Source organism: Canis lupus, chromosome 7 (assembly GCF_048164855.1).
Source record: "Canis lupus baileyi chromosome 7, mCanLup2.hap1, whole genome shotgun sequence".
NCBI lineage: Eukaryota > Metazoa > Chordata > Mammalia > Carnivora > Canidae > Canis > Canis lupus.
The window spans coordinates 49,110,844-49,124,592 of record NC_132844.1 but is presented as its reverse complement, the minus strand read 5'-3'; the positions used below and the strand labels follow the sequence as shown (position 1 = coordinate 49,124,592).

The 13,749-nt window shown below is 33.8% G+C and overlaps 1 protein-coding gene across 2 annotated transcripts in view; it reads right to left on the bottom strand.

Moving 5' to 3' along the window:
* The window catches only part of COL21A1 (collagen type XXI alpha 1 chain), a 242,758-nt gene that overhangs the window by 85,695 nt on the left and 143,314 nt on the right, over positions 1 to 13,749 (bottom strand). Inside the window, exons 9-14 of one of the 2 annotated variants that reach the window (XM_072832540.1) lie at positions 10,020 to 10,188; positions 9,712 to 9,928; positions 7,009 to 7,182; positions 5,907 to 5,984; positions 4,091 to 4,099; positions 3,696 to 3,779 (exon numbers count right to left, since the gene is read on the bottom strand). In XM_072832540.1, coding sequence (XP_072688641.1) covers positions 3,696 to 3,779; positions 4,091 to 4,099; positions 5,907 to 5,984; positions 7,009 to 7,182; positions 9,712 to 9,928; positions 10,020 to 10,188 — 731 coding nt within the window. Of the gene's footprint in view, positions 1 to 3,695; positions 3,975 to 4,090; positions 4,100 to 5,906; positions 5,985 to 7,008; positions 7,183 to 9,711; positions 9,929 to 10,019; positions 10,189 to 13,749 lie in introns of those variants that run through there. The other variant, XM_072832539.1, reaches the window with a different exon arrangement.

Sequence of the window (13,749 nt, the reverse complement as noted above, 5' to 3'; positions counted from 1 at the left end):
AGTAACTGACCTAAAACCTATTCTTAGGTCTTGCCTAAACACAACCTCTTCCCTCCCTCAAAATTCAAACACCCACTCTCTCAGGCTAGAAGGAATCCACTTAGTCTGGGAAAATTAACATAAAAATGTGAATGCCCAGGGGCCCCTGAAATTTTCCAAAGGCTTTTGTATTTAACCAGAGGTTACTTTGATAGCCTGAATGAATCTCTAATGGTAGTATCTTGAGGGTGAAGCAAAGGACATCAACAGAGATACAGTTGCAGAGAGAGTGGCATTTCAGAGAAAAGGATTAGTAAGAAATTGTTCCTTCTGGGACGCCTGTGTGGCTCAGTGGTTAAGCATCTGCCTTCAGCTCAAGACGTGATCCTGGAGTCCCAGAATCCAGTCCCACATCAGGCTCCCTGCATGAAGCCTGCTTCTCCCTCTGCCTATGTATCTGCCTGTCTCTCATTGTACCTCTCATGAATAAATAAAATCTTTAAAAAAATAGAAATTGTTTCTTCCTAAAAAAAGAAAAATGCCTTCTTTCCACTTCTGAAATAAAAGATCTAACACCAAGGTTAGAATAAATGTGAGTAGCTTGTTTCCACAAATGTTCCTAGGATGACTAAAGTGGGGGAAGAAGCTGCCATTTGCCAGCAAAGGTCTTTTGAAAGGGGAGTTGGTAAACTGGGGATTGCCTGGATCTTGCATGTCACAACAAAGGCATCCCATATAGGTTAATTGGAAAGAGAGGTGAATCTTATTTTTTCTATGATTTCATGATTCATTAAATAAAAAAACCATTACCATTAAGCACTGTGTCAGACACTGGAAACCCAAAGGAGAACTTAATTTGTATTAACCTTCATTGTGAAGTGCGTGCATATAAAATTACTCCAACAGATTTATTAATTTGATCACTCCCTCTGTTTGACATTAGGGATACAAAATGAATTAACTATTCTTCAAGGAACTCACAATCCAGGAATTAATATATTTTTTTTTCTATGCTTATTGTAGAGTTACAATGCCATGTTAAGTCTATGTATAGGATAACATCATTAACTTGACCTCGTTTTCCCATAGGGTTGTCACATCTTTTGGAAACAGAGAATTTTAAACCAATGATTTTATTTTTGAATAAGCTCTGACCCAACCATCCATAGGAATTTCTCCTGTTTCAGTCTGAGGACTTGACTCTCAGCTCCCAGATCTTTATTTCTGGCTAATAGGAAGACTAGATCTGTTCTTCCCAGGTAACTCTTTTTGATGGACATCCGCAAAACTTTCCAGAGAACGTCTAATAAAAATGGCCAATAAATCTCAGTTGGATCTATAGGAAAATTGCTTCATCTGTTTTAGTTTCAGTTCTGTTAATCTAATTAAAACCCTGTTAATTCCCCAAGCCAGAGATTCTCTAAAGGAAATAAAACTCAGAGGGTTGCTAGGGATTCTGTTTTTCACATAAAGGTCCCTGATGTGGGTAAGGAACCACCTCCAGGGGAAAGAGCACTAAAAAGATGGAAGAGTGTGTGTGTGTTCCTGTCCTCTGGCCAGATTTTCTGAAGAAAATGGAAAGCAGATCAAGAAGGCACGCCAATTTGAAGATTGGTGGAAAACTGCAATTTCACTTAAAGTGGTAGGTGGCAATAGCATGAGATTATGACTAAGAAAAGAAAATGAGGAACACATTAAACTTGGAAATACTGGGTATCAGAAGCCTTAATCAGATAAGACAAAGGGTGTGCTTAAAATCTGCTGTAGGAACATACATGAACATACAAGACACCTAACAGACCACTAATAAAGGTTCAGAAAACATCAGAGGTATCTGATGCCTCACAAAAGTGGACAGCCCTTTAGAGACCCTGGGGTGGCCTGAACTTCCTTGGGAGTCAGAAAAGCACTGGGGCCTTTGAGAGATCAGACATTATGCAAATTTGATTTCTGTATTATATCTCTCACAGATTAAATCATTTTATGTATAATATTCCAAGTTGAATAAGCTATATATATGTGTGTGTGTGTGTGTGTGCATGTGTGTATATGTTTTAAAAAGAAGTCTGCTGGTAGATCATACCAAGTTGTTTTACAAGGTATATTCTCCTAGGAGTATCCTATCCTAAAGGTATTTCTTCTCCTTTATGTAAAAGCACCCAAAATAACATGTAATTACTTTATAAAGAACAAAGAACACCTGGATTAACTTTCCTAAATGCAATCTAAAAATAGTTTATAAGAGTAAATTGATTATAATATACTAAAGTCAAATTCTAAGCCAAATAGATTTACTGCAAATTAAATAGTGAATGTACACTTTTATTTCTTAAATTACATTTCTTTCTTGATTTTGATGCTAAGTCTGAAACAGGCCATGAGCTATCACATAAAAATGGACAGAAGAAACATGAATGAAAGGTAGGAAGAAATAAATTATCTTAGATGAGCAGTTTAAAAGCTAAAATTTTCATAGTGACTGAAACACTAAGGAAATTCCATCTAAATGAACTTTATAACTCATATTTCAAAATTCATGTTAACAAAAATTAATAATTATTGTACCTCAAGCAATAAATGATTATGTAAAATACTCTTTTTGGTTAGGACATCATACCTGCTTCCAAGTTAGACATTATTTTTATTTAAGTGATATTTTAAGGTAGTATTAAATGAATAAGATTTAGGGGCACCCCAGGTGGCTTGGTCGGTTAAGTGAATGACTTGATTTTGGCTCAGGTCATGATCTCAGGGTCATGAGATCAAGTCCTATGATGGGTTGAGTGCTCTAGCATGGAGCCTGCTTAAGATTTTCTCTCTCCCTCTCCCTTCCCCACCACTATCCTGGCTCATGCGTACTCTCTCTCTCTCTCTCTCTCTCTCTCTCTCAAATAAATCAGTCTTTTTTTAAAAAATGAACAAGATTCATGTATAGTAGACAAATCACTTAACATCTCAGTATCAGGCTGGATCTAAGTGACTCCACAATAAGTATCAATTTAAAAACAGTCATTCATATTTAATGGCATAGAAACATATTCAGACTATTTCCTTATATACCAAGTAACTAGTTATAAAATGGTATGCACACCATGGTTCCAATCATATAAAAATGTATACACAAATATGTAAATGTTTATATACACACACCCACAAAATATATACATACAAATTAATCTATGCAACTGGAACATGTACACATATGAACATGACTAACGAACATACTCCCCAAAGTAATTATTACATGATTAAGTACAATTAAAAAATATATATGCCTTTATCTTTAGAATTAGACTTCAAAAATAACATTGAAGTCAACTTTAATATTTCTACTTTATTTTTCTATCTGAAAATCATTTTGATAAATTAAGGATTTAGAACATATCTCAACAAACACGGTTTCTTCATCTGTTACAAGGTTGTAAGGAAGTATCTTTCTGGGAATCTGGCAGCAATGTTTGGGGGAAAAAACAGACAAACCAGAAAAGGAACTAATAACACTCTCTCACTTTACTGTGGGCCAGGGGTGTCAGTTCTAGGTTCAAAGGCAAGTACAGAATGGAATACACTTTAAAAAAAAATCACTAAAACTCAGCTTTTAAACTATTCTAAGGCATCATGTAGAAATTTCACAACAGGTCAATGACGACTAGGAATTTTGTGCATTTGTTTGGCTTTTGTGTGTTTTTTAAAAAAGAGCATTAGGCATTACTCACCTTGGGACCCTGCAGTCCTGGTTTTCCCGGAGGACAAACACAGGGAGCTGGAGTTGAGCCGACATCACTGGGACCATTAAGGCACTACAGAGAAATAATGGAAATAAACAACAAACACGGAAAGCCACACAAACATGCATGTGTGCACAGGTACGTGTATGTGTCTGCACATACATGTGAAACGATAAAGATATCTCACATCTATTTTCCGATTTGATTTAGCACAATCCAGTAAGACATTCTGAATCACAAAAAAAGCTATGAAAACTAAATATACTCAAACTACATAAAAATGAGTTCTGTTTGTGTAATGTACTTACCAGTTAATGGAAAGAAGCTAAACAGTCCAACAAGACAAATACTACCTTAAGGAGAATAATAGTTTCCAGGCCTACCTCGCCATTCTGAAAGAAAAACAATGAATGTGTTTTAAAAGATGCTTTAAATTTCTAAATTATCTACCTAATTTATAGATATTTCATTGCCCCGGTTCTAGATACATGAAGTATCAAAACCAGCAAGAGCTAACCATTTATGTGCAATTCTCCTAAAAAAAAAAAAAAAACATTGATACACATTATGACAACATTTACTGTAGGATAAAGGACATGAACAATGATGAAGAGAAGAACAAGGAAATGGAAATGCCAAAGCTGCTTGGTATAATGGCCACACAGGAGCAAAAATAACCCACGGTGAGTTTTGTACACTCTCTTGAACTTTCTGGAAATCTTTTAAAAACCAGGAAAAAAAGCCAAAACACATCTAAGAAAGTCACAAATTTCATGCATTAAATTTTCTGCATATTACTTTAGGAGACCTCCTCACTAAACAATTTGCTTCTTACTAAATACCTGATCTTATATAGGTTAATAATCCAAACAATAACAAATTAGATCATAAAATGAGAACATGGGACTAAAGATGCAAAAGTTAACAAGCTACATGCAGTCACACCTAAGAGTAAGGAAGGAGACATAAAAACACAAAAAAAAGTAATGTGAGAACTCAAACTCTACCATCTAATCCTGTTTTTAGGATGTAGGAGGGTAATGCTCACATAACATCGATGCAGAAATATCAATACATACAGCATACATTAGATGTACATTCTAATACATACAGCATATAAAATGGACTCTCAGAATGTAATAATGTATTAATACTTTTAGGAGTTTAGAGATCTGTATTTCAAGTTATAAGTATCTAAAATAAAAGTTCTAGTGTTTAAACAATTACCTCTCTAAAACACCAAGAATGAATCATCTCTAAAAGGTTCCATGGTTGATATTATTATCGAACCTTTAAATGCATTGCTCTACATCCTCAAGGTTTCAGTACATGTGGATTTGTAGGTTATTCAGTTTGATAGGAAAAAAGATGGTAGTGTGACTTTAAACTGAAAGAACTATGGCGTGAACTCAAATGTCACTGGGAATTCACACCGCAAAAAGTTTTACGATGTTCTACCCTTTTTGCCTTACAAAAATATACCTTTCTTTTTCTGTCCAAGGGAAAAAGGATCATGATCACACACACACACACCCTGCAAGCACACATATATAATCAGACTCTAACATTTTAGCTTTTAATTTTTTCCTTCTAACATTTTAAGATTCTAACATTTTCCTTCTAACATCTCTAACATTTTAGCTTTTAATTTTATCCTTCTTTGATTAATTAATCAAAATGGCTACATAAATAGAAAGTTTCTTATATCCTAAAAATACAAGAAAATCTTCTTTAGGAAACAAGAACAAAAAGAAACCTATATATTCATAATAGTTTGAGAAAATGTGCTGGTGGACAGGAAAATGAATCATTTCCTGCTCTTTAGAATGGTGCTATGTAGGGTATTCTGTCCACATATTAAATTAAGTAAGTATAGTATTTTACACTCCAGATATTCAAACAAGAATTCTACGTTTCTCTAGAGCAGGTCCAGCCCTGCTTCATTTGAATACAAGAAACATCACACTGAGGTATGAAAACACATTTCCTTGTACTCTTCCATTCACACTTGCACACTGATAACATTATTCTTTTATTTCAATTATGAACCTCAAAATGTCTTAATCATTGTAACTTTATTTGAACTGACAATTAACAAATTAATTCTGCATATCAAATGAAGGCTCACATATTATCTTTTATTTATTGCTCCTAAAGTACTGAAGCAACACTTGAGGAAAAACAATCTATGCTACTCACAAATCCAGGAATCTCGCATGCTGTCTCTCGGTTGTTCTGTTCTGGGTCACAGTAGATTCGCAACTTCTGGACATCAAACTAGGACATAAACCCCATCAAGTTAAAATTGAGGCCCAAGGTAACTGTGTAATAAGAATGACCCAACTACATCAGCAGTCATGTAAGGTTTAAATCATAGCACTTAGCTAAATATTAGCAATACTAAATTTGAATACCTAACATACAGTTTAAAGAGGTGATGCATTCACATAAGGAAATTCATTAGGAAAACCCTAGCACCAAAAACAAACCTCTAATTTCCTTCAGGAACCCATTGGAGCTTTTTTAGCATCTCTGTATCAAGCGCTTAAAGAGCATTTCCTAGAACATTTATAAGCCTTCCCAGGCTTTCTGCATTTATCCTAAATCTCTACATTTCTGATTACAAAAAAAAATTAGTTGCTGGCATGGAGTGTTGTGTGATGAGTAGTCCAAGTACCTATTGCTATTTAAATATTTACTACATTCTGACATGTAACATTAAAATATAGAGACCATGTGTATAATTTGAACATGCAATCTTCCCTTGATAGAAAGTGGTAAAGCACACCTCTTCAAATAACAGACTGTTCAAGAAATGGCTATCATTTTATAACACATTTCTCAATCCACAGATACTCCAGTTTTTAAAAATATCAAAAAAGTAACAGTTTTGTTTAAGAAGTAAATCCTGAAATTCATTAATCTGATTGTAACCTCACAGCTGCAGAGAAATTTTATAGCTCCCAACTCAAAGCTCTAATCACATTCTCTTTTTCAAGTTCATTATTTAATCTATGCTTCTCCTGGGTAATATGAAATTAATGTTTCATAAGAATGTAGAATTCTACCCTGAACCCAGGGGAACATTTTTCTAAGAATTCCTACAAAATCTATTAAGTCTAATTTTGCATTTTCATACACACACTCAAACACACAATTCCACTTATAAACTGACCATTTTTATTATCTTAAAGGAATCAATAATTCAGTTAACTACTTAATTAAATGTGATAAATACTATCACAAAAGACAGCAAAAGCTCACTTTATATAATGAAAAAAGCTAATCGTTACTTATCCACCTGAACGGTTTCTTCTTTCCCAGAATACTTTCCAATTTGAGTTTGCCCACTGATGAAGATCCCTAAAACTGGATGTAAGGGCTTGTTTTCAATTTGTTGATCATCAATATACAGAGTTACATCTTGTTCTGTTACTAAGAGACGAATTTGATGCCAGCCTTCATCAAATAATGTCTATAGGAAGAAAGTAGGGAAGATTCATAAAATTCCTAATAATCTTTCATTTTCTTTGTTCCCATTCCTTTGCAGCCAACCATAAATCCACACTACACAGACTGGTTGTGTTATATACTAATTCACCTTGACCCAAGTTGGGTCTCAAATTCTAGCCACCAATTAATTCATGAAGTCTTACTTCGCATTATAGTTCCATTATATGTAAGTTTATGTGTCAATTACTGAAGCAATTCTCAAGGTCACAAATAAGTTCTTAACCTCTGAATCTAAATGGCTTTTCCCATTCCTCATCCTATTTACTCCATTGCAACTTTAGATCCTTAACTAGTCCATCTTACTTAGTTTCTTCCTTCAACTCCATGACTCAAACCATCTTGATCATTTCTTCTTCTTCAATTGCTCATTCTCTATTTTTTTGAGGACTCCTCTTTTTCACCTGCCTTTTTTTTTGTTTTGTTTTAAGATTTTTATTTATTTATTCATGAGAGACAGAGAGAGAGAGAGAGAGAGAGGCAGAGACACAGGCAGAGAGACTCAGGGAGCCTGATGCAGGACTCAATCCCAGGACTCCAGGATCACGCCCTGGGCAAAAGGCAGGCGCTAAATTGCTGAGCCACCGAGGGATCCCCCTTCACCTGCCTTTTGATGAGGTCATAACTGACAGATCTATCACTGACCTTTTTCATTCTCCCTTTTGATTATGTCAACCATTCCTATAGGTCAATCATTACTTCTACGGAATAACTCTCATATCTACAACAGCCTGGACCTCTTTTCTACATATGGGATCTATAATTTTTAATACTGGCTAGTATAGTTTTACCAGGATATTTCACAGTTAGCCTGAGGGAGAGTATAGCAAAATGAACTTGAACTATCCCCAAAGCTTTCTTCCTCTCAGTTTCCCTGGGAAAATAATATCCTCACTTTCTAAATTGCAACAAGTGTCTTTACCTCTTGCCCTTCCCTCAGCTGAAATAATAACCAGATGCAAAGTTCTACCAAATGTCTCTTAAATATGACTCAAATTCACTTCACTATTCCCATTCTCATTACCATAGTTTATGCTCAAGTATATCTTGCTTTATCTGAATAATTTTAAAACATATCTCTAATTCTTCCCTAAGCCATCCTTAATACATCACTATAATTAATCTCTCTCACTACCATTCTGTCAGAGAAGATGCCACATCTTATTAATCTCTAGATTCCCAGGATCTAGCCCATTTCCAGGACAGAGATGAAAGTATTTTTTATGAAATAAAAAGGAGAAGAGAAGAGAGAGCTGCTTTGACCATGACACACCTATGATTCCAAGACTTTTTGATGGAATCCTATCATCCACTAAACAAAGTCCAAAACCCTTTGTATGATTGCCAGGTTCCCACAAATTGAATTCATACTTTGTTAGCTCTTTCTTTCATGCATCTTATACTTCAAACACAGGGGATATCACTTTCTATTTTTTAAATTAAAACCCTGTATTTTACCACACAGGAGTACTCAATACTGAACCACTGACTTACATGTCCTTAGCTTTCTTCATCAAAATTCTATATGTTCTTCAAGGTCTAGTCCAAAATGCATCTCATTATAAGACTTGCCTGCATTTTGTGTTAGAATATACTTTTCCCTTTACATTTCTCTAATATTTTGTACTTCTAGTAGATATCAGAGGTCTTCAATCTTCTATTATAAATAAGTTAGTTCCTTGAAGGTGTGAAACATGCCTTACTCATTTGTGATTTCTTATAGAACCTAGCATATTGACTTTAATAAAAATGGCAGCCAAATTTTTAAAAAATTTAATTTGCTTACAATGAAGAAATTGAACAGATGGCATAATTTCATATATAACCTTGTATACTTCCTAAATTATACAATATACTGTTAGACTATCATGAGTATCAAAACTTAGCTATTTTTATCATTGTATCTGTATTCTGAACACATCTGACTTGGAAAATACACTTTTTTTGGATTATCAATTTTATTAAATAGAGGTTATTTTGGGGAAACAAAACATTTTTCTAATAAATGTGAATTCTGCACTCATTATCTACCTGTATGTAAGGTTCTAACAAATGTCTTTATCTCAGTACTTTGTAGGGCATGGCAGTGTAAGATGGGACCAACATGAGTCTTAGATAGATGAGACTTAACTTCAGTTTCTGATGTCACCATTTAATAGCTGTATTACTTTGAGATGGAACTTAATACCCTTCAAACTTTTTTTTTGGTCTGTACAATGAGAACAGTAGCTTCTTCCTTGGGTGATTATTACAATTAAATGTTCTTGACATCCATCTAGTAGCAAGTACTCAAAAAATGTGAGTTCCCCCACTCCTTAATTCCACCTAAGAAACAATTTTCCTTCATTTGTTGCTCTTATTCAGTAAAGCAACATTAAACTATGAAGTCAGATTCTTTTCAGCCACATTAAAATTATGGCACTCTTCCTCCAACACACAAATCTGGTGGTGATTCCCCATGAATATCATCATAATCATATCCAAGCATCTTTACCTTAACTTGAGGGTCAACGAAGGTGACCACTTGTGAGCCATTAATCATGCTGGTTGTTGTAAATAGTAAAGTTTTATCCACACCATTTAAAGTAACTGCTATTTGTGGCCTTCCATCAATGGTTAAAATTCTCCATAAATCCCACATTTTCTTGACTTTAAATCTCTGAGTGGAGACAAATACATATGATGGAGGAAGACCTTCTGGGAAAACATTGCTAGAAAAAGAAGAATATGCATAAGCTTTAGGAATTCTCAGCATGTCTAGAGACATAACAACAAAAAGGTGTATCAACACATAATGTATACCTTGTGAATTCTGATAAGTCAACTTTTGATGTTACTTCATATCCTTTTATCTTTGTTGGTGAAAGCAGGATTCTTTTCTTAACCTTTTTCTTTACACCCAAGCCTAAAAGAATATCAAACCCTTTCTCATCGCGAGCTGCCACTGGAATTCGTGTTGGACAGACAGATTCTATAAATCCAGAGCAAAAAAAGCAGTAAACATTGATTAATCATGGATTTCTTCAATAAGAAAATGAGAAATATTAGAGAAAATAATTATAAAAAATATATATGCACACAAATGGATATAAATGCCTTTTCTGAAAAAATGTGCAGGAGTGTCTCTGGCACTTAAAGTCCCAAATGTCATTTTTCCTCCTAACAGCGGATAAAGTAAAACAGAAAGAAATATATATACTTTATATATATAAACAGACTACTTTAAGAATACTATGCTAACGTCTATAAATCACTGTTTGAATGAAGGGCAACCTAATACCTGAGAGGGGGTAGGAGAACACTGGAATGACATTGACAATTCTAATCTAATAGTTGCTATTAATTAGTCACATGACTTTGCATAACTCCTAAATTTCTTGGATCTAAGAGATGAAATCTAAGATTTCTTTCTTGAATTCCCAGCATTTGAGGGGTAAAAAAAAAATGTCTTATTCTTGATATCCTCTCCAGTTTTAGCAGTTGAAAATTCTACAGTTCAAACATCATTGGTTCTATTTATTCTGGGAAAAAACTGTAGGTCTTTTCTGTTCATGAAAGTTCTCAAAATGGCCCTATTATCTATGATTAATTATATCATATTAATCATATTTTCATATTTATAAATAAAGACTATTTCCTTAAGAAGAATTGTTAAGATTTGTATTATACAGTCATCTATATAAATTCTAAAAATATGGTATGCTTTTAACTTGCTGGGAAACTAATACCTGAAATTATGTGGAAAATTTTATATGGTTGAAATGCTATTAAGCTGTTAAATTGTAGAAATGTTGCGATATTTTCAGATTCTTCCAAGGCCCTCATATAAAATAAACATTGAGCATGACTGCTTATATTTTATAGAGCAGCTAACAAAATAAGAAAAGAACAAACTCCACTAACCTTCTTTAAGATAATCACTCTCTTATACAACATTAAGAAGGAAAAGCATCATATTTATAATTCAATAAAAAGTAATGAGATGGATTTTATTAGCCCAACATGTATAGTCATAATTTATACCACAGAATATTAGAAATAAAATAAAGGTCTGATATAATTAAAATTTTTTCTTCAGGTCTTAAATTTTGAAGTGATCCAATAAATTATGTCCTTCTTCCTCTGGTAAGCTTGTTACTAAATGATGAGGAGATACAGGAATGAGGCAAGTAGATGTTGGTTAGATATGTGATTTAGGGAATTTCATGACACTGCACACCATAAAGAACCCCCTCACACCATTCCAGCAGCAGAAAGCTGACTATTCCCTAACCCACCTTAGAAGCAGGGCCTGCCCACTAAGCTCACATATGTTCGAGAGGAAACCAGAACACACTAGCTCCACAGATACACTGATCCAAGGAGAAGAAAGTTAAAGACTCTTTGATAAACATGACCAACTACTTTTTATCAAACTCATTTATTGAAAATTGATCTTCTCATTCAGTGGTAAGGAACTATAAAAGGTTAGGAAAGAGATCAGAAGAGTTAGCCTTGCTGAAGTTTCTTCACATGAAAATAAGAGAAGCAGGGTGTAAGTGATCCTAATAGCACTATATTACAGTTTAAATCATAAAGCAATTAATAAAACTAAATCTTTTCTGTCGTGACGCAGGGTTTCTTTTTTGACAGAGTGGCAGTGAGTGGAGGTATGCAGAATATATGAAGCCTCAAATCAGATACTTTTGATTTAAAACTGCAAAAAAAAAAATTAGCTGAAAAGAAAACATGTTAAACTTTACATCATAAAAATATTCAGGTTTGAATTGCTGCTTTGATTTGCTTTTTAACTAAGAAGTTATAAGATGTTGGGTGAAGATCTCAGGCTTAAGAAAATTAGGTTTAGACTTAAGCCTCTCAACGTCTCCCAAAATTTTGGATTCTCATCTGTGAAGTGAGAATAATGATCTCCTTCACAGAGTTTGTCTGAAGATCAAATGTGATGATGTATGTGAAAGTGCTTTGTAACTGCAAAACGGCATGCAAGTGCAGGGGACAAAGCAAGTCTTGTGTTCATCCTTTTGCTATAACAGTCTTTTACACCATCTTGTAATACCCAAAATTTTATGGGGAAACAGTATGGCACCACTTGTGAAATCAAGAATGTATAAGACAGCCACATTTTCATTACTACCTAACACATCTCATGAAGAAGTATGGATTTAAATAATTATGTTTTCTTGAAGGTAATTTTTCTTCCCAATAGCACATGGGAAGTGAAAAAAGTGTAGTTAAAATGTTCAAAAACAGTTTTTATGTTTGTATATACCTAGTTTTAGGAAACAGGTAAAAGAAGTTTCCATACATAAAATGCTACTTTTCAACCAATTTCTATATAAACTTGAGGGGAAACAGAGGTAAATAGTTAATTTACCCACTGCATAGAAAAAATAAATATATGAAATATATGTTTAAGTATACAAACCACATCCAGACAGAAGTATGGAAACTGGAAATAAAAACTGAAACTTGGAAATTATAATTTTAATACTAGGAAAATCAAATGCTAAGAGAGACTCAGTTGGGAGCTTGTTATAACACCTAAAACAGGTAATTAGAGTATCTAAATAAACCAATTTATTTTAAAGGCATGCATTCAGGAGGAAGGGTAAGCAAAACAGAAGACCTAAATTCACAAATGATTATTTCTACACCAACTACACAGTTTTAATTTCATTTTACTCCAGTATGGATAGAGTATTCAGGATAGGAATGCTTCCTGGGATGAGCAAAGATTACTCTATTTTAAACACTGAGGGCCAGTAATATCTGCTTTTCAGTTTGGGTGATTTATTTTTGTTTTTGTTTCCCTTGCCTTTGGAAACAGATAAGTAATATCTAGAAAAATGTTGCTATGGCTAAAATACCACTGTCTATGTTCTCTTCTAGGATTTTTATGGTTTCAAGTTTCACACTTAGGTCTTTAATCCACTTTGAATTTATTTTAGAATTGAAAAGATATTTGCAAATGATACAAACAGTAAAAGAGCCTAATATCCAAAATATATAAAGAACTTAAAACTCAATACCAAAAAAAAAAAAAAAATCCAATTTAAAAGAAGACAGAAAACACGAATAGACATTTCTCCAAAGAAAACATAGACACATGAAAAGACGTTCAGTATCACTAATCATCAGGGAGAAACAAATCAAAACCACAATGAGATATCACCTTACATCTGTCAGAATGGCTAAAATAAAAAAGACAAGAAAAAACAAGTGTTGCCAAGGTTGTAGAGAAAAATGAACCATTGTGCACTGCCTGTATGAATGTAAATTGGTGCAGCCACTGTGGAAAGCAGTATGGAGGTTCCTCAAAAAATTAAAAATAAAAATGCTATATGATCCAATAATTGCACTACTAGTTATCCAAAAAAACCAAATACGTACTTCAAAAAAATATATACACCTCTATTTTTGTTGCAGCATTGTTTATAATAACCAGTATATGGAAGCAACCTAAATGTCCACTGATAAACAGGTATACACATACAGATAAACAGGTATACACATACATAAACGATGGAATTGT